Source organism: Vidua chalybeata, chromosome 5 (genome assembly GCF_026979565.1).
Source record: "Vidua chalybeata isolate OUT-0048 chromosome 5, bVidCha1 merged haplotype, whole genome shotgun sequence".
Classification (NCBI taxonomy): Eukaryota; Metazoa; Chordata; class Aves; order Passeriformes; family Viduidae; genus Vidua; species Vidua chalybeata.
Window position 1 is genome coordinate 12,223,174 of NC_071534.1, and position 20,214 is coordinate 12,243,387.

The 20,214-nt window shown below is 35.6% G+C and overlaps 1 protein-coding gene across 2 annotated transcripts in view; it reads right to left on the reverse strand.

The window, feature by feature from the left end:
- Positions 1-1,423: 1,423 nt before the first annotated feature.
- The window catches only part of POC1B (POC1 centriolar protein B), a 44,963-nt gene continuing 26,172 nt past the window's right edge, over positions 1,424-20,214 (reverse strand). For both annotated transcript variants that reach the window (XM_053942826.1, XM_053942825.1), the window contains 2 exons: positions 2,736-2,918; positions 1,424-1,542 (listed from right to left, as the gene is read on the reverse strand). In XM_053942826.1, coding sequence (XP_053798801.1) covers positions 1,441-1,542; positions 2,736-2,918 — 285 coding nt within the window. In that variant the 3' untranslated portion in view covers positions 1,424-1,440. The remainder of the gene's footprint in view (positions 1,543-2,735; positions 2,919-20,214) is intronic.

The window sequence follows — 20,214 nt, forward strand, 5'->3', positions numbered from 1 at the left end:
TGCCTAGAAACAGACCTAGAAATAGTTGCATCCACAAATTTTATGAGAGACTGCTTCTTTGCCATAACCAGTAGTGCTCAAGACAGCTGCAAATACAGAGTACCTATTGGTAAAAATCAGAGCTAACAAAGGAAGTGAGGTGATGTCTGGTTATCTGAAGGTGGTTGCTGAGAGAGAAAATAAGTTATACAAGAAAAATTGACTGCACATTTCTGTGGCCTCAACTGCAATCATATTTTTACAGTGAGCTTGTGCACTAAAGTTGAACTCTGTTCACATTAATGAGGTTCAGCCTGGGAAATGGGCTTTATCTATATACAGTCAGTTGCAGAATTGGATTAAAGTGCTTCCCCCATTCAAGTGTCCTATTTTTCAACATACACGTAAAGTTACAGAAGCGGATGATTATCTAGTTTTGACTGTGGATTTATAACAGGTGTTCTGCAATTGCCATTTAAAAAAATAACAGATAAAGAAAATAAATATTTTCCATTAAAAAGTAAGACCCAAAATCATCTTTCTAAGAATTGCATTTTTATTAGAAATAAAACTCAAATAATCATACACTGCAAAGTTTTTCCTGACTTATGTCTGCATTCACAATGCATTACTTGATGGGGTACATTCACAGCACACAAAGCTTGAGCACACATGGACATTCTTATAGGATAAGAATCTTTTTTATTTATGACCTAGATTTTGCATTGTTTTGTGTTTGGTTCAAATATATTCTTTAGAAGTATAAAGGTGATTTTTGTTTTTGTAAATATGAAAAGTGAATTTTGACGGGGATATGATAAGCAGAAGTGTTCAAGTGCATCAAAACTCATGTTTTGCAGCTGAATTCACATAGATGCCATTATAGCTTCAAAGTGTCACTCAATTTCTGCATTTGTAACTACAAGTTTTCACGCTACATCTTCTTGCAATCATTACTAAAATGTTTAGAAGATATAAAATAACACACTACTTTTTGGTAAAACACTTGAGAATATGTAAGGGACAACGAACACCTCTAGCATTTTTGTATTATATCTAACTTGATTTAGGTGTTTAAGTAATGTTGTTTCAGCACAAAGAACATTATTTTCACAATCATTGACTGAGTTCAAAAATCTGCACAGTGGTAACCTGCATAATAACTGCTATTCATCTAAAAATACAAGTTAGTGGCTTAGTTATATTCAAAGATCTTGTTATGTTGAAAAAAGAGTTCTGGAATGTTCAATGGAAATTATTTAGAAAGTACTAGTTTTGATTGGGCTACACTTCACTGAATAGATAACCAGAATATCTGCTTGCTACCAATTGTTGAAATTTCTTTTTCTTCCATTTTTATTACTTTGATTGATGTTTCTGCTTATAGCAAAATCCAATGAAGAAGCATTCCTTGTGATTTTATGAAGCATACTCATCAACATAGTTCATTTTTGTATTTTATTAGTTCCGTTTTCCCTTAAGTAACATTTTTTGCTGATCTCTTATGCATTTTTTCAATTTATCTTCCGTACACGTAAGACGTTGTTCCAGGACTGAAATAGTCTGCATGAAGAAGAGAATAATTTCAATTGGGTTTATATTATTCACACAGTATTATAAAAGCAGGCAACATAAGAAAAGGAATTTTAACTCAACAGGAAAAAATACTATAAGATGGTTTCTCCTTAGCTATTCCACTATTTACAACTGTATTTAAAAATTATGGCTTTGCCTCCATGTAGATTGTCTAAAAGCTTTTCACAAAACATTTTCACTGAGAAAGAGAAATACATACATGTATAATGTAAAGTACTCTGAAATACTATGTGAAAGTAGCATCCATATTTCAATAGAAAAACAGCCATCACTGTGACCACAAATGAAATCTTTCAAAAAACTAAAAGAAACTTTTTAAGGCATCCCCAAGAAAAGGAAGTGAGAAATAAATATACTATTAAAAGGCATTTATTCTCCAAGATATTATCTTCAGCAGAAGTAGGTCTTTGGACCCAGGCTGGCAGTTTCTTTTACAACTTACTACACAAATCCTTTCCAATTCATGACTTGACTCCATACTTCCCAAAACTTGTTTCTTCCAAATTAACATATATATTGCAAAAGAACACAGAAAAAAACCCTTAGCTGCTCCATTGTGAAGTGATTTAATGTCAATATATTACAGACTACAAAGAAGTATCTGAAAACATAAGCTAAATCTGGATTAAAAAGCTGTATTGAGCATTTGCAAGCAAGTGACTCAGAGTCACTGACTGAGACTGAGTATTTGTGCAGTTTCATTCACACAAGGACTTACTGCACTGCTTGGATTCCTACCTAAGCCAACACCTCACATACTAAGTTGGGAAAGGGATTTAATGGTACATTGCCAATTTACTTTGTTCATCCCCTGCTAGTGCGTGATTGTTCCAGCTGGAATGTCTGCTAAACAACGAGCTTCTGACAAAACTACCTACATCTAACTACTGAAACCCAGTGATTCTCTTCATCCAGAGTTAAAAATACAGCAACAATCTTTATGATTATGTACCAGGAAGCTTTCACTTTAGCAAACACAATACATGCAATCAATATTTTCTGAAAGGAAAACACCAAAACAGTCACTTGACTATAGAGCTATTCAAAATAACCCTATAGTCTTTAATGTTCTGATTTATGAACATGACTCCAGGGTACTGTTGCCCTTTGATAGCACTGTCATTTTGCACTGCAAGTGTCACCTGTTATTGCATACTTACTAGAGTTAACATCTCCAGCTGCCCCACAATGTGGTCCAAAGCACAGTCCACGGAGGAGGGGATGCCTCTGTGCTGTCCCACGCTATGCACAGCTGACCCACTTTCACTCTCTGCTTTGCTTTTTGAACTTATTGCTGAGAAAGAAGCGGAGGGACTCTGCAGTTCTTCACTTCTGCCAACATCCTTGAATACAGAAACATCATTTGAAGATTTAGCTGCCTTTGTCTTCATTTCAGTGGAACCACACCATAAGATAGACCGGATAGCCAAAAGTCAGGCTTCTAAGTTAAAAAAGCCTGACATATATATATGCATACACACAAGGACTCTCAAATTTGGTTTTTGTACCAGGTCCAATTCATAACACTTCAATTTGTTCTGACCTATGACAGAATTCCAGCTGTGATGGATGAGGCAATAAGGGAAATCTTGGCAGTCTTTAGGTACGTGTTTAAGATACATATGATTGAAGAGCTACATGCTGTACCACTAGGGCTTGAATTAAAGCTTGCATAAACACAATTAATAAGGGGCATTTTCTCCAAAAAGATAGCTCTGATTGACAAAGAAATTCATTCAGAGTAATCATACGGATGAAAAATCCGTATGTGACTAGACAACCACAAGTGCTCCTTCCAACTTCATAGTATGAAACCTTTGTTTAGCATGAATTAACCTCTTATTTCAGCATTAAAAAAAGGTAGTTTTCAGTTGTTTGTTCAGTGATGGTACTTTTTGAAAAATTGATTCCTTCAGAAAATGGGAGAAGGAAGCAACAGAGAAGATCCACATGTGTAAACTTTGCTTCAGGCTAAGTGAGAGAGCATGATCTTCCCCAAAAATTTAGTTTTGTCTGTGCCTTAAAGTTCTTAATGGTATTTTTAAGTCATGAAAGGTTAAATCATCACTAATTCATTAGAAAGTCCTTCACAACAACTTTACTTGAGTAATTAATGACTTACTGAGATTTCTTTGAAAACTCCTTATATCTTCAGACAATTTTAGTTTACTTATACACTAAAATAAATTACGGTAGTTAAGTGTTACTACTTCTAATTACATTTGATATATCTACATTTATAAAATAAGCCTTTTGAAAGGTTACAATTAAACTATTTCTCTGGAATTTATTGACAGCCCACGAAAATATCCATTAGCTATGTAAAGAGAAAATTTTAGTCTCACCTGATGTATTTAAAATACACAATATTTACAATGTGCTCAAAATATATTTATGTTGTAAGACTGAATACATTTTCAAAGGAGAGAGAGTATTAAAACCATTGTCAAACATTTAAAAAAAATCTCCTAAGTCTCTAAAATAATCTTGTAGAATGTAAATTGCTAGGCAGAGTTATTAGCAGACTTTTAAAAGATCACCTAGGTATGTTGATGAGTTTCTGTCAAGAATGCTTTACACGTAGTTGACCCTGACTTTGAATCACATAGGATCAGAGACTGATGGATTAAATACTGCCACGATGATAATGTAATTATTGTAAATTTAAGTAATACTAAATCATATCAATATTATTGTGAACTTTTACTGCTGCATTATCCACAATAACATTCCTGTGTCTTCAGTGCCATCCTGCATAGTCCTGTGTGGTGGGAAACAGCTGAAAGCAGAGACTTTCAGCTGGTGAGGTAAGAGAGCAAAGAAGAAAGTCTTACAACCCTCTCTGGGTTAAAAGTTCCATTGTGCAGTTACATTCTGCAAGGACAGGTCTCAAGCCCCCAGGCAAGACCCCATGAAGTGCAGAGCATGACTTTAGTAGAGACAGGGGCACGTACACAGGCATGCACTTCACACCTTTACTGACAATGCTACAAAGCCAGAGGGAACCCACCTCAAGGTTTGATAGTACCACAGTATTCTCTGACATCACTGATTTCTTCCACTGATTTCTTCTATCATAGCATTGTCAGTTAAGGTCTGAAGTAAGAGAGATTATTTCAACCCAAGGATGAAAGCTATCAATTCAGTAAAGAGAGCAAAAGCTAAGCTACAAAAGCTCACCACTTTTGTCCTACAGTAAAATTGATCCAAACTTCAATACATCAATAGGCCATGAAAGAATGTTTTGTATCTCAGTAAACTGCCACCAGCACTGCAAGTCAGAGTAAAGGAAAAGTCCTTTTATAATTTACTGGGTTAAGCAGCAAATTGAGATTTTTCTGTTACATATTCAAAGACTTAAAAGCACAATACAACATAAAAGCATTCACAGAAGTAAGGCAAAGACCTTGATATTTGTCAAAACTCAAACAAGATAAGCAAATAACTGAGCTTTCAAAATTTGTAAGATAAATGAAAAAAAGACCATTTCAAATTTTCAACTTATCTAACTTGTGTCCAAAATTGGTATTTTTATCATATTCTGGAAATTTGTAGAGACTTCTTTAAACACTGTCAGACATCAAGTATGTTGCCATAATTTTAAGGTGATCTGCTTTATATTTTAACTTTTCCTAATATCTAATTTTACAATCTCCTCCAGCTCATCAAAGGATCCAAAATAGCTGAAATCTAACACAACACTCAAATGCCAAAATCTTGCTGTAAAGGAGGGACACTAGTCTCAAAAGATTTCCTTAATTTTGGATATCAGTCAGTTATACTGACTTACTGACAACACTTTCATTCAGCACAACATTTCACTTTAAAAGAAGTTCCTTTTAAAGAAAGTCTTTCTACTCAAAGTCTATTGCAAATGAAAAGTTTCAAGAATTAAATGTTGTCTTTCCTTCAAATTAGCCCCTTTCTAAAGTACTTGAAATGCTACCAATTCATGAACAACAATTCTATATGTCACCCATGTAGTAAAAATGTCTCATATTAAAAAAAAACCCAAACTATTCTGAGAGTCATCAGAGCTATAGCTTATTTTGAGAGAATAAATTTTAATAAGGCAATCAATTTTAAATTGTTACTTCTGAGCAAAGCGAAGAAGAAAATTAAAATGTGTACATTGTTTCCATTCACAGACCATTAGTAATAACATAAACCCACATTTGGGCAACTTCATGCAAGTTACAAATAAGGAGGAGAAGGAATAGATTTAATTAATCAATAGGAAGTTATTACCATGACATTACCAGCGGATGTTCAGGAGAAAATTAAATTTAGCTTATAAAATGATGTCACAAACAGCAAACCATAATTGCTCATCTTTGTTTTCTGTCAAGCAAAATAGCCAAAACTCTGTGGGTGGTACTTGATCAATTTGTGAAAAATCCTTACACATAACCTTATCACCTCTGTCTGCTCCCAAACGTTTTCCCATGAAACATTCACACAGCACATTAGACACAAACACTGCATCCCAGGCCCCCTTTGCTTCATAACTGTTAAGAATAGAATCTGAGTAAAATGCATCCATATATAAGGATGCCTGAGCAGTTTTATTAATAGAAATAATAAAAAAAGATCCCTCAAGGGAAAAAAGAAAAAAAGAAAAAATACAAGTCTCTCTCACACAATTGCCTATCGACAGGCTTCCATCTTTTATGAGCTCCAAATTTGGAAACTACAGACCAGAGTTTCTAAAAACGTATCTTAGAGATCTTCATAATTAAGATGGTCTTATAAAAAAGTGACATTGGTAAGCTTCCTAATGAATCACAAAAATTGGCATGGTCTGCTTTCTAAAAATAAACCTTTAAATTTTGAACACGTGGTACATTTGCATACTAATAGTAAAATATTTCTGATACTGTGATAAAAACAATTACAAGTTAGTCATTAGTAGGGCATTAAACTCAAACAGACCAAAGAGCAAAGGCATAACAGAGTAGTGTCCCAGATGTTGAATTCCTGTGTCTTCTGGTTATTTGAAATCTTGGGAAGTTTTCAGGAGAAATAGTACAATCATTATCACTACTTTTTTCCTCCTCTTGTGAACCTACCCTCATATAAAAATGGTTCCCTGTGGAAATGCTAAATTTAACCATTTGAGAGTTGTTTTTTTCTGGTTTTTGTTTTTGGGGTTTTTTTTTGGGGGGTTGGGTTGGGTTTTTTGTAGGATATAATTACTCACAGATCACTTCTACTGCTTTGAAATTATTTGTTTCAGTCAATGAGTGATCCACATAAAACAGCTCTCTGATCTATTAGTTGAACGCTGAGTATGTTAAATCACAATCTGTTTTATCAGCTCCTACTGAAGAAAACTTCCCTGTAGTTTCAGCTGATGACAGCACTCTTCATTTTCTCTCCTCTTGCAAGCACATGAATCAGCACAGAAACAATTTGCCATGTGCCAACTGTGTCTTTCTGCCCCATGTTATCTGATGAGGTATCTCTGGAATCATTTATTTGCAAATTTTAATGAAGTTTTGCATTCAAGCAGTAAAATACAGATAAACTATGTGGTGCATCCAGAGCAAAGTTCTACTAAGCATTTCTAGCTTGAGCAGTCCACTTTCAGAACTTGTAACACAGACTTTCACACTTCAATCAAAGTCTTTCATGTTGTCTTACACATCAGTCTTCTTCAGCTTTTAAAAAAATGCCCAAGCTGAAATAAAAAATTTAAAGCACTTAACAGAAGAGCATCACATCCAGTCTGACATGGAAACACCTTGAAGGACCACTGAAGGTAGCACACCCTTCAGTTTAGAGCCTGATCAGAAGCAGTGGTACCAGGTTACAAACTCACAGCCAATAAAACAGGCTAAACTATCAGACTGTATTCTTTAGCAAAACAGGCATTTTCACCTTAGATGGAAGAGCATAACACTTTAAGTCTTGAAAGCAGCAAATTCAGCCTGAAGCTAACTGAGGTTATAGAGGCCAGAAGGCCAGTACAAAGCAATGAAAACTCACAGCTTACTTTGGTGGGGTTTTTTATTTAATTATCTGTACAAAATTAACTGAAATCCTGGTGCACATACAGCTATGGTCTGATTAATCAGATTTATTTATTCCTATCAGGATGACACCTATACTGAATTTAGTATTCCTGTGATAGCATGAAATAATAAACTCCTCTGTCCATCTCAAAATATACTGAAAGTTCTAGGCAAAGAAATTACATCACATTTTACAAACATCCTTTCACACACATAATAAGAAACTGACTACATAGATTTCTTATGTCATCTTTTTCCGAGAGTGATGCTTCTGGTTTGAGAAAACCTTGTAAAACAGAATACATCCAATGCACTCAGTATTTTATGATTCCACATATACAGAATCTAGTAGAGAACCAAAATATTTTCTCTGTATTCCATCCATGTCAAGAAACCACTGAAAATGAACATAGAATAAGCCTTGTTTTCCCCAAAAAACATTTAAAAAGTATTTCTACTTCCCTAATAAAAACCTTTTAGAAGTCCACAATATTTGAGTGCATCCAATTAGAAATAAATAATATTCCTAAAATATTTCTTTCTAAATTCTCATTAGTTATGTTAGTTATAAACTTTACTTAAAACCAGGTGATTTTTTCTTTCTAATTTGCTCATTGATGTTAATTTCTAACATTAATAGTACCCTGCCCAGAGTCTGCATCAGTTTAAACTTTTAGAAAAAGCTAAGGATTTCCCCCCAAAAAAACAAGCAATACTGGTGAAAAGTTAGGAATTGATAATTAGAAACCAACTGAACAAAAAACCCCACAAAACAACAAACAAACAAAAAAAGCCCCCAACAAAACAACCAAATAAAAAACCCCAATCATGAACATACAAAACAAACCAGGCAGAAAACATTGGAGGTTCAATTTCCAAAGGTGAGAATCCCCTGTCAGGAAGTCAATTCTAATGTAACAGTTCAGGAAGACTACATTCAAACACTTTCATTAGTTATAAAAACACTTGTACCACAGGCACCAAAATATAAAAATATACTCTGTAGAAGAAAGGCAAAGAAAGGTAATCAATTACCTCCAATATATCTTCAGTTTCAGCAAGAAGCTTCGCAAAAGTAAGGAGAAATAACATGACACTACAGAAGCATTTCCTACTATTTACAATTATGAAATAAAGTAGCCAAGTTTAATTTAGGCAAATTACTTTGGACTGCTTGCGTGCAAACCCAAGGGGACATCTTATAGCTGAAATTTAAAAAAAGTTTCCATTATGGATTCTTTTTACCTACATAGAGTCCTAATAAAAATTATATTACAGACTCTGCTTGAACTTCTTATCCATTCCAGGTCAGAGAAAAGCTAAAGGAGGGCAGGAAGAATACTTCTAAAAGAAATTGGAAATATAATGAAACGCTTACTAGAATGAAGTAACGGTAGAAAATTAATAACTGTATATGGACAAGGCTTCCTTTCTACCACTATAAATAGAATATCCTGCTATTTTTGATATTACAAATGTTAATAAATAAAAACAAAGGCATAAAAACTCTAGGACTTCCCTAGCATGTGGGCAAACTCCTTTTACTTCAAATAGCAGACTGTGGGGGTTCACAAAGATATCAAGTACTTGGGAGGAGGGAGCAGAGTATGAGAGAGAGTAGAGCATCCTCACCAGAAATATATCTAATCAGGGAAATGACAGCCATTCTCCTGGCTTGCCTGCTCATGACTCCTTTCTGTTCTTTTTCCCCTACCTAAAAAAAACGGAGTGAAAACCTTTAGACCAATACCTAGCTAAAAAAGTTTAACTGAACTTTACAAAGAAATAAAACCTGGTAGCAGTGAGTTTGTTGAACAGAGTCTTAAATTATATATAAAGACAGCACTTCCTCTATCTCATTCAAAGTCGCCTAGTGTATCCATATTCAACATCAATTTACAATGAAAAGAGGTTGATCAACAAACCCAGAGGAATTTATTGTTCTTGACAGCATGTTTACTCCTGAGAAAAAAATAAAATAAAAGAATATACTATACAACATGCAATTGATTTCTCTGAGATAAGGCTTTCATACTTAACCTGTTGGGGCAAAACTTACACTGTATGTAAATGAGGAGAACTAAAGCAATACACTTCTGTCTTAAACCCCACTTGTCAATAAGAATGAACAAAAAATTACTGAAGACAAAATCCTGAATAGACAGGATCTACCAGAATGAGAACTGAAGGCTGTGAATAGTGTTGTCCTCAGCCCTGCAGAAAGCTGAGAAGGGCTGCAGTTCCTGGGCTCCAGCCAGGGGTCTGGTGCTCCTCAAGAGCAGGAGGCTGGCACAGAGCAGAGCTGCCTGTGCTGCAGAGCCTCCCTTCATGCACTGGCACTGTAGCAGGGCCCCCTGCTGCAGGAGCACATTGAAGCTGTTTGCCAGCCCCTACATAACTATACACTTATATGCATATCACACACAATTTACTTTTGAAGTTATAGGCAAAGCTAAAAGAAACTCCTTTCTGCCATCACAGCTGCATCTGTATCAATGGTTTTTGTCAGGAAAAGTGTCAGTGCTATGGTACAAATTTTCCTATTTTGCTACCTCATATCAACATAACTCGTGTCATAACAAAACTTTGTTGCTCAGACAAACCTAAATTGACTCCTGTTAGGGGATGCTATGGGAGCAGGATGTCCACACAAAGATTTCAGAGAAATCTCTTCCTAGCTGAGATCTGGCAGCTTTGATTTCCTTTCAGGCAGCAGTAACCACAGGTGGTTATACCACTTGACCAGGTGGCTATCGACAATACCACGGAGTTTGTTTACTCCATAGAAGCAAGTGTCAAATCTCCTCCAATACAAATTACTTACAGGAAAATATCAAAGAGTTAAAAGCATTTGAAATTAAGTTAGCAATCTAGTATAGCAGAGTCCAAAGTTAAATCCAACAGGGCCAGCACAACTGCTTGAACACTTTGCCAAAGAGACAGATACTACTATCTGCAAAAGAAAAAAAAAAGTCCAATATTTCATAGTTTGGAACTGAAATCTTCTGACTATAGCCATGAAAAATATATTTTACTACATAACAAAAGAAACATGGTTCCTCAGCATTTTACCAAGGTTTTTGTTAATTACATGTTACACCTATAGCGGATGAAGTTTCAAAAGAACACCAAGCATTTTAACAACAGTGCCACAAAAATACTCCCGTAATGATAAAATGAAGCTTCAAAATTTCGATTGAAAAGTCAAATTTATGTGCTTTTATTAAATTTAACAAAATACCTGGAGAAAGTAGCAAAAGTCCATCCTGAGCTATTTCAGTGCTCAGCATTAGTAAATATTCAGAAGGTTTGGATAAGCTGTCCCATTTGTCAAGGTAAAAATAATATTCAGTCCTGCTTTGTTCAGAGGTGGGATTGTAAAAAATTGCTTTGTTAGCACCAGAACAACTTTGTACTTAAGTCAGTTGAGTTTTACAGTTTACTGTGATAAGAATCAAATTAGGGAACAGCAGAAACTGATAAATTTAAAAATTACACACAAATATCCAAGAAATGTTAACTTTGGAGTGGTCTGACAGGACTGTTATACTCTTGAAAAATAATTTCTGTAACTCAAGGATTATTTGTACTTTAAAAGTATCAGAAACAAAAGAAGCCCCAGCAACAGCATACTTATTAGCTAGAGATGTTGAAGCATTATGTATAATTTTTATGTGTTTAATGGGGTATTTTTATCTTCCATTTCAGAAGATAATAAATGTTGTAATTGTATTTCTGGCAAAATACTTTCTACTCCAACCACAGCAAAAAAGACTATTGGTTTTGAAATGACTTCACAAGTCACATAATGACACTGATTTTAATATATCCTGCAATAATGGAGAAAATAGCGGGGGTGTGGGGAAGCTGAAATTCCATCAGTAATCACAAAGGATAAACAGGAGAACTGTGTGGTCACAGATCACAGTCAGCATGAGAACTGTGTCAGGAAAAAGCCAAAAAATCAACTAAAAAGTTGACCTAGGACATACAAAACAAATATTTAAGGCTTAACATCAATACAGTTTGAGGAGACAAAAAAGAAATGGTTTTTCAAACTGAAGACCTCTCTAATGAAATATTTAGTGAAAATTGTTACTGATAAAATCATTCTTTTTTTAATATCCATAATATGTGTGCTACAATTTTATTAATGCATTTTAGGCTCTAATGCATCATGAACTCAATTATCTTGTAGTGTTTCTTCAAAAACAGTGAAGTCAGAATGACACTGCAGAATTATGGTGGTTTTAGTGACTCCATTGAAATCTGCTCTTGTTTTAGTCCCATACAAAGTATACCAGTGATCTGGAAAGTCAAGTTTACAGTGACAAAAAAGGGTAACTTGGCATTCTGACCTCATTCAACTATCAAAATGCAACTTTATGTACACATGCATCAGAGAAGAATACACTACAGAAAGCAGAGGTGATGAAAAGATCTACAATGACACATAACTGGACAAAATGATAAGCCTTTATGATAAGGTTACTGAGTATCTTACATGCAACTAACTGAAACTGCTAAGCAAATATTATTGTACTATTTCACTTCACTAGCAAAAATTGGAAGTGTGGACATGGAATTCCTTTCCCAAGAGACATAAGTAAGGAGGAAACATCTTGGAAGATTAACTTTTTCAGTGAGGAACACTTGATACTGGTTAATCTAAGAACAGTCTAAGGACAGAGCAATTATTTTAAATCCCTGTTACAAGTAAGGAGTCTTTCTTTACCATAAAAGTACTGCCCCGTGTAACTCAGAGTTGCATTGCAATGCCTTCAATTCAGGATCTAACATGCAGAGTGGAACTCACACTTTGGTGTACAGGAAATATCCATGCAGTAAGAACATAGCACAGGACAGCATCTCTCCCCTCCCGACCTCCCTCCTTCAACCAACCCAAACTGCTACAACCAGAGTACCATATGTCAGGGGATACAGAAAAAAAAAAGAACAAGCCCAAACCCAACCAACCAACTTTTCAGAGCAGTGATGCCACATACCTCCACTGATGGTGTCACCCAGAGAGCTATTAATCTTTTTCCCCCAAATATTTTTATTGCAAAATGCAATAGAATCCAGTGTACCTCTTCCAGAATCACTAACCATAGACTGTTTCTCATTCACTTTCCTCTGATGTCATACATTCTCAGCTTTTACTTTACAATGCTTCAAATTCAAGCAAAAAGGATGGAGCTGCCTCCATTCAGCCTCTGTTACCTGCTGTTTACATTACAGTCATGCAGACAGAAGAAATCTGAATCCTCTTAGGCTGAAAAAAAAATAACTGAATCCAACATATGTTCTTCCTGAACAAAAGGAAACCATTACTACCACCTCATTTCCTCCTATTTTTTTCCATTGCAACTTAAGAAAGATATTCAGCTGTTGCATGCATGTACACACCTGTTTGTATTACAGCACAATCACACTGGATACATGGCTCCACAGACATCAGTCAATTCAGTTAGGCTACAGCGAGCTCTGATCTACTCCTTCACAGCTAAATAATTTTTCTCATTATTTCCTTTGTGCTTGTATTAGTGTTTGGACAGCTGAACAGATCAGGGAATTGACATGGATGAAGTTAACCAGATAAAAACAGTCATTAAGTTGAAATGACTGTGAAATCATCCTTTAGCATTGTTCTACCTAATTTCTAACCCCCACACTATTTTGGTGGAAGATACAAGCCAAGATGTTTTTCTACATCAAACACCTATCTGCCGAAGAAAATTTTTTCCTTAGTTGTTGAATTTTATTTGAAAAGTCTCGTTTTAAGAAACATTTATAATCTTTGGATGTGACTCAGTGTTTCCACTATCTCACATTAAGCAAGTAACTACATTTCTTACTGCAAACTCGACAGTAATGCAGCATTGCTTCAAGGAGAGATGTGTTGTATTGGAATAACTAATCTATTTGGAAAACAGTCAAACAAGCTTTTAGTCAAAAAGCATCCTCTGGGTTTAGCTATCACTCTAATCTAAGTGATAAATAGAATTTGCTAGCACTTGTTTAAGCACTGTAATTTAGGAAAAAAAGAAAACATTGAAGCAGTATTCAAGTGTTTGCTTTTATAACAAACTTGCATTAACAATTTTGAATAACATATGGGTTTTATATATAAATAAATTTCATTTTATAGTCAAATTTCTACCACACAGTTGCAAGCATGCCATGCTAAACTTATACTCCAGTTGTATTTAAAAATAAAGAGTAATTCAAGGGCAGTATTTTAGCTTTACAATCTTGTTTTCTGACATACTTGATCTGTAGCTCAGTTTTATTATGCAACTTAAGATAAACAAAAAGAAAATCTTGCAGCCTTCTCTAAGAGACACACATTATGAGCTAAACTTTGGATTCCCTTGATTTAGTCCCATAAAATGTACAATCTCAGAATTATTAAAGTCCTGTGAATATTAAAAAGTTGAAAACTTTATTTGTACTACTGCATTAAAAAAGTTAAGCTAGGTGCTTACAGGATAACAGAACCACTGAATGATAACTTCATTAACTTCCATTAAGCTAAATGACTCACAAATGGCATTTAGATCAGTAGTAAATCATCATCTAGGTCAGCAGGAAGCTCATTACAGACTGACAATCCAAGTGACAGAAACACTTTTCTACAAGTGCTATAGTAGTAATTTCCTGTGTGAAAGGCTTGCTGCTGTTCCTGCATTCCTCAGGGGACACTTCTTCTCAGAGGATGTTACTCTTCCCCAGGAAGAGGAAGGAACCAGTTGTTATTGGATGTGTGGGCTGATAGCTGTCGGGCATTTTCTGCATGCCGCAGAATCAGCTGTGAGAACTGTGAATGCAGCTTAGATTTCCAGTCAAAGCAGAGGAAAACACTGCTTGAGCAGACAAGGTCAGAGCATACATGTACAGTATCTCAGGAAACTGAGAGAGAAATAATACCTGGAACTTCCATCCCTCCAGTTCCCAGAAATGTGCTAATGTGCTAAAGGAACAATATACACACATGGATCAACTTGAAAAACATTCCTGAAACACAGCTGCCCTGAGTAAGACCCTACACAAAGTAAAATTTTGCCAGTTTTAAAAGGCCTGTCTTCCTACAAAATATTTGTGTATGTGTGCACATGTACAATTTTTTCCTGTCAGGTCGCTCTCCTAGGCTTCCTGTTCTATAAGAACTCAAGCTCCCTCCATATGTGCTGAGACACCGTTACAGGGTAGTTCACCAGTAGCTATTCCATACCTATTCCAGTATCACATCCAATGACTTTTTCTTAAGTGATAATACTAATATATATCCTTATTCTAACTGCTTATTTCCAAATTTCATTAAAAAAACAATCCACCAATTATTTCATTATAAAATTATTAGAGAGACAGAACAGTGACAGACAAACTGTACAATCATAAAGTACATTTCCTCAGGAAAGCAGGCTAAAAATAGCATAGTAAATATTATATTCTTGCACTCTCTAGTGCCCAAATTCAGTACTCAGTCTTCAATAAAAACCTGACTTTCTCTTCAGCTCCAGTTCACTAAGAGAATATAATCATGACCATTAAGGAATATCAGGACATGTATTATTACTGAAGTATGTAGAGGCACAACATACTGTTCTCTCCTTGTAAACCAGCAGTTACATGCTGTGTTAGAATAGCATCACCGCAAAATGCAAGGACCATTTGGATCATATTGCTCTTTTATTACATGTGTTGGGTTCACCTTCAAGCATTTGATCCTTAAGCTTTATTTGATGCTAGTGGTATCAAAGCATACTAATTTTAAGATTATGTACACAAATAGTTTTAAACATACCTAGACATCTACAGCAGCTCAAAATGCAAGTTTAGAAATTCACTGTTCAATATACGAAACACTTCATTTTTTCATGCACTTGTGATGAGTCATTTTGTTCATATACACCATATCTTCTTTAGAAGGCTCTTAGCTGGGCAACAGAAAAAGCTGTCTCTACTGCTTCATGCTTATTCCAGATGGAGGAGTAGCCTTTAGGGGGAATGGGAGACATTCCTTCCCTGAGAGCAGCTGAACATGTTTAGCTGCAGAGCTGCAGAGTTTTGGAGAGAAGGCAGCCTATCCTCTTGCACCAGCCCCACACACTCTACCTGCCTAGCATGCAAAGAGTAGAAAGGTCTGTCTAAAGTGTGCTATAAGTCAAGATGACACTAAAAATTGCCTGTCTAAAAGCAAGATTGGACAAAGAGGGGGATTAATTTGCAATGACACAAAAGCACAATACTTATTTTTATTCTGCTGCACTGAACACTTCAGACTTCCTCTATTTACAGTATTTATTCTGTGTTTATATAAGACTTAGCATGAGCCATTCAGAGCCTGTTTGAAAGTTTTTTGGTATGTTCATCTATGGAAAAGGCACAGATGGCTTTACCTCAAAACTTTGGAGACACTGGATCTCTTCACACCATTTCCTAATTTAATTCTGTTTATCATTGGGAGTTCAGGGAGTTGACAATTCAAATAAGCATTTACTGGTAATCAGAAGAATGGCAGTAAATGAAAAAAAGTTCATAGCTATTCAGGGAGTGGCCTTTCTTATTTCCCTGTCTGGGAACAAAGAAGGTAAGGTGATGGAAGAGGCTGGGGACTGTCAATTCTTATCAAAGCCCTTTTACCCATGGGATCACTCCCCAGTGCAGAGCTCAGTCTAATTGGCAACTGAGTTTCAGGGATTCCAGTTTTTCTTTCAAAGGGAATACTGCTGGAACTTTTCTTTGGTAGAGAAAAATGTATGCTGTACACTACAACATATGCATACCATGTAATGATCAGAGTTTTTGTCTGAGGACATTTAGGAAAGTTGATATTCATGAACTACAGAAAGCTGTTTGTTGTGCTTTCAAATGATAAAAAACAGCAAAGGTAATTACTCTGCACAATGAAGTGATATATGAGTTTTGTTCTACCAGCTGTTCCTTTCTGAACCGGACTTAGGCTCCAGGGGAGATGATCTATGTATAAAATTGCCATTACTTCCTTTCTTTCTTTTACCCTCCCCTTTACCTCACTGAAGACAGTTGGTGTTTATTTCCACGTAAGGCTGAAGCTAGGAAAGGATGCAAATCAGAATAAATTTGAAGTTGCATGGTAAGGAAAATATGAAGTGTTTTAAAAATTCGTTTTTAAGATACAATTTCTATTGTCATCCTCTCCTACTGGATTCTGGAGTTATGTTAAGGAACAAGGAAGAGACATTACTGCAAGAACTCTTCAAAGCAAATTTCCATGAGGAAGAAGAGTCAACTAAGCCTTCATGTATGCAAAAATGAATGAATATATGTGAATTTTTCATTCATAATTGATGTCTTTCCAAATACATAGGGTGTTTTTTGATTGTGGAGCTTGGTTCTTTGTGGCTTTTTTAAAATTCAAAACAAAGGCAGAGAAAAGTATATAAAAAATACCTACACCCTGAAACACAAACTGCGAAAGCGATGTGTACTGAACAAATTGAGAGTACAGACACTTCTACTTTTTGCCTCGAGAAACCTACTATAAATGCAGTACAGATAAACTTTCTATTTTAAAATTTAGTATGTTCTTTTTGCTCCAAACAGAAACAATCTTATCTTTCCTTACTCAGTAATTAACCCAGTCTTAACTTTGCAGGAGTTGTACTGTAAACGAACAATAAGAATGTCTGGGTTTTAGTGTTAAATGGCACTGGAAGAAAAAGAACAGCAAACATCTCCCAGCCAGTGCAGACATTCTGACTTCCAGATTACAGCACATTGCTTTGCTTCCTCCAAATCCTGTTTACATGAGCAAGGTCAGGGGATGAAACATTAGAGAGCCTCTACAGTGATTTCCTGCTTCGGTCAGTAAAAACTACAGAGACACCATCAACTTTCCCTTGTTTCCAACAGCTTATCAGGGACCGGAGGTTACCAGTGTATTGCCTTACAGAATTGAAAAGACCCAACTTCCCTCAAGACAAAAACTAAAATTGAAGGATGAAACAAAAAGAAATAGTCCCAAAGAGAAACAAAACTTCCAATCTTTCCTTTTCAATAGTTCAGAAACAAAGGCAATGTGAAGTTCTTTGACACATGGAGGAGTGGGAGAGAGGCAGTAATGCTTTCAGAGTCCTCAATGAAATAGAAAGGAGAAAGAAGCACCACCCCCAGCCCCCAAATTTGACCCCAATTTAGTGAAGATTTTCAGGGTGCAAAAGGCTAGAACACACCTAATTTCCAGTAACTGCAACATATGAGGACTCTTATAATTTAAAAAGTCAGGACATTACACAAGTATCAGTTTGTTAGGCATTCACAGCTAATTTTTACAGTGCTTTCAATAATACACAGGAGAACTGAATAAATGAATCATCAAATCCAAAGCTATTTCTGAACCATAATAATACACAGGAATTCTTAATGGTTTTGTAATTGTAGTCCAAAAGAAAGCAACTCCATACTGAAGATTTCACTGAAATTTTTCCACTGACAGAAGGATCATACTCCTTTCACTGAGTTTACAAAAGAAGTTGCATCAATATGAACCTTAGATGAAGAAAGATTTTTCACCATGTTAAAAACAACTGGCTTTAGTACTAAGCTAGAAAAGAAGCTGAAAAGATAAGGTGTTTACAATTCAGGTAGTTTAATAATGTAAGTGTTTTTAGCAAAATTCCTATAAGAACATTTATATCTCCCTATCTTAGCTTAACCTCTGAAGCAAGAAAACACAACTAAATTAAAAAAAAAAAAAAGAAGCAGGCATTTTAAGTGTGGAAGCTGTGATAGACTTTGGTTTTGATGAAGCAAGAAATTAAAATCCCTTGAAAAAAGGAGAAGTGTTGCATCCGAGAAGTAGGAGGAAGAGATAATACTAGTATTTTCTTAGACAGCTACAGCTCAAAATAAATGAACTGCTAAGAAAATATCTAAATATATATTTTAAATTCACGATAAAGAATCAAGAGTGTAGTATTTTTAAATATTTGTTTTTAAAATCTTCTCTAGGCAGACTGTTGTGAAGAATAGATGATGGTGATACTTTGCTGCGCCCTAATTATCTAGAGTAGTGTGTCCTCTTTTGGGCTTCTTGGTCCCATATAGACACTGACATCCTGGAGCAAGTCGAGAGTGAACAAGATAACAAAGGGGCTGGAACATGATATGGAGAAAAGACAGAGAACCAGGTTTGTTCTCTGGAAGAAAAAGTACAGGGAGATCTTACTGCCATCTCAGATATCTAATGGGTAGATAGAAAGAAGACAGGCACACACGTATTAGAGGACTGCTATGAATTGAAGGCAACAGACATGCTGGAACATATGATATTCTAGTTATATATTATGAAAAAAAATATTTTCATCAACCAAACACTAGAGCAAGCTGCCCAGAAAGGTGGTGGAATCTCTATCCTTACACATTATTAACAAACGAACTGGACAAGGCTTATAAGAACCTGATCCAAGCTGGCCTTTGCTTTAAAGGGAAGGTTAGATGAAATGACCCCAGACATCCCTCTCAACATATACTATATCACTTTTATTAACAAATCTTCACAGAAGGAAGGAAAAGGAAAAACCCTTTTGCTCTGTCACAAATCATCTTAGGGACAGTAACAATGTATTTCCCATAAAGGAGTAGGATAACATACAATTCCAGCTGAAGAAAAGATTCTCAGTAAGAAGAGCTCTTTCTCCTATTGTCCTTTCTTCTGGACTAGACTGAGACCTACAGAAGTTTTTAACCACTTGCTGTCAGGAATTCTGGTAGTTATTCAACAAAATATTACAAGGTTTTGCACAGACTTCCAATCTTCCTGAAGGCATTTCAGGGAGCTTTAAGAAACTCACCAGAGTTCCTAAAAAAGCTTCAATGTTGTTACTCACCCCAGAGAAAGGCTGTATTTAAAGACTGCATTTTCGTGGATCACTGTCTCAAGTATCTCTCTCCTTTAGCAGAAAAATTAAAGTAAATATGTTGATTAGCTACTTCCAGGGGTGTAGGGACTTGCCAATATGTTTTGTAAATAACCCTTAAGATCCTGCTGTGCTACATTTGTGATAAAGGGATTGAACAAGAATGCATAAAGACATCTAAATGCAGACTGCATTTTTATCTCTGCACATATCAGAAGGGCAGAAGAACTCCTTAAGGTACAGCCTTAAAAGAATAAGTAGATATAGATAGGACACGTGTAAATTAACCCAACAATCTGATCAAAGACTTTTGTTATTTGAAGAGCATTCTTTCAGTCAAAGTAATGCCAAAAAGCCATAAACAGATTTAAAATGGGTCTTGAAATGTTTGCAGGGAACAAAAAGTGCACAGTGATAATGCCTTTGACAGCCAGTAGAAAAACAGCAACCTATTGAGACTGGAATCAGGGATATGTATGAGGTAGGATGATGAATTAGACTAGTACTAGAGGATGGCAACCTCAAGTTGAAAAAGAACTAAGGAAAAAAAATAAAAATAATGCACAAAAGTAGTATCATTCAACTGAGGACAAACTGGATCAAGAGGAAATCTGTCAGTGAAGGTGTGATAGAAATAAAGGCAGCACCTGCCCTTTTCTCCTTGTTTCTTACGAAGAACACATCAAGCCTCTGTTCGACAGTCTCCATACATTAGGGAAACT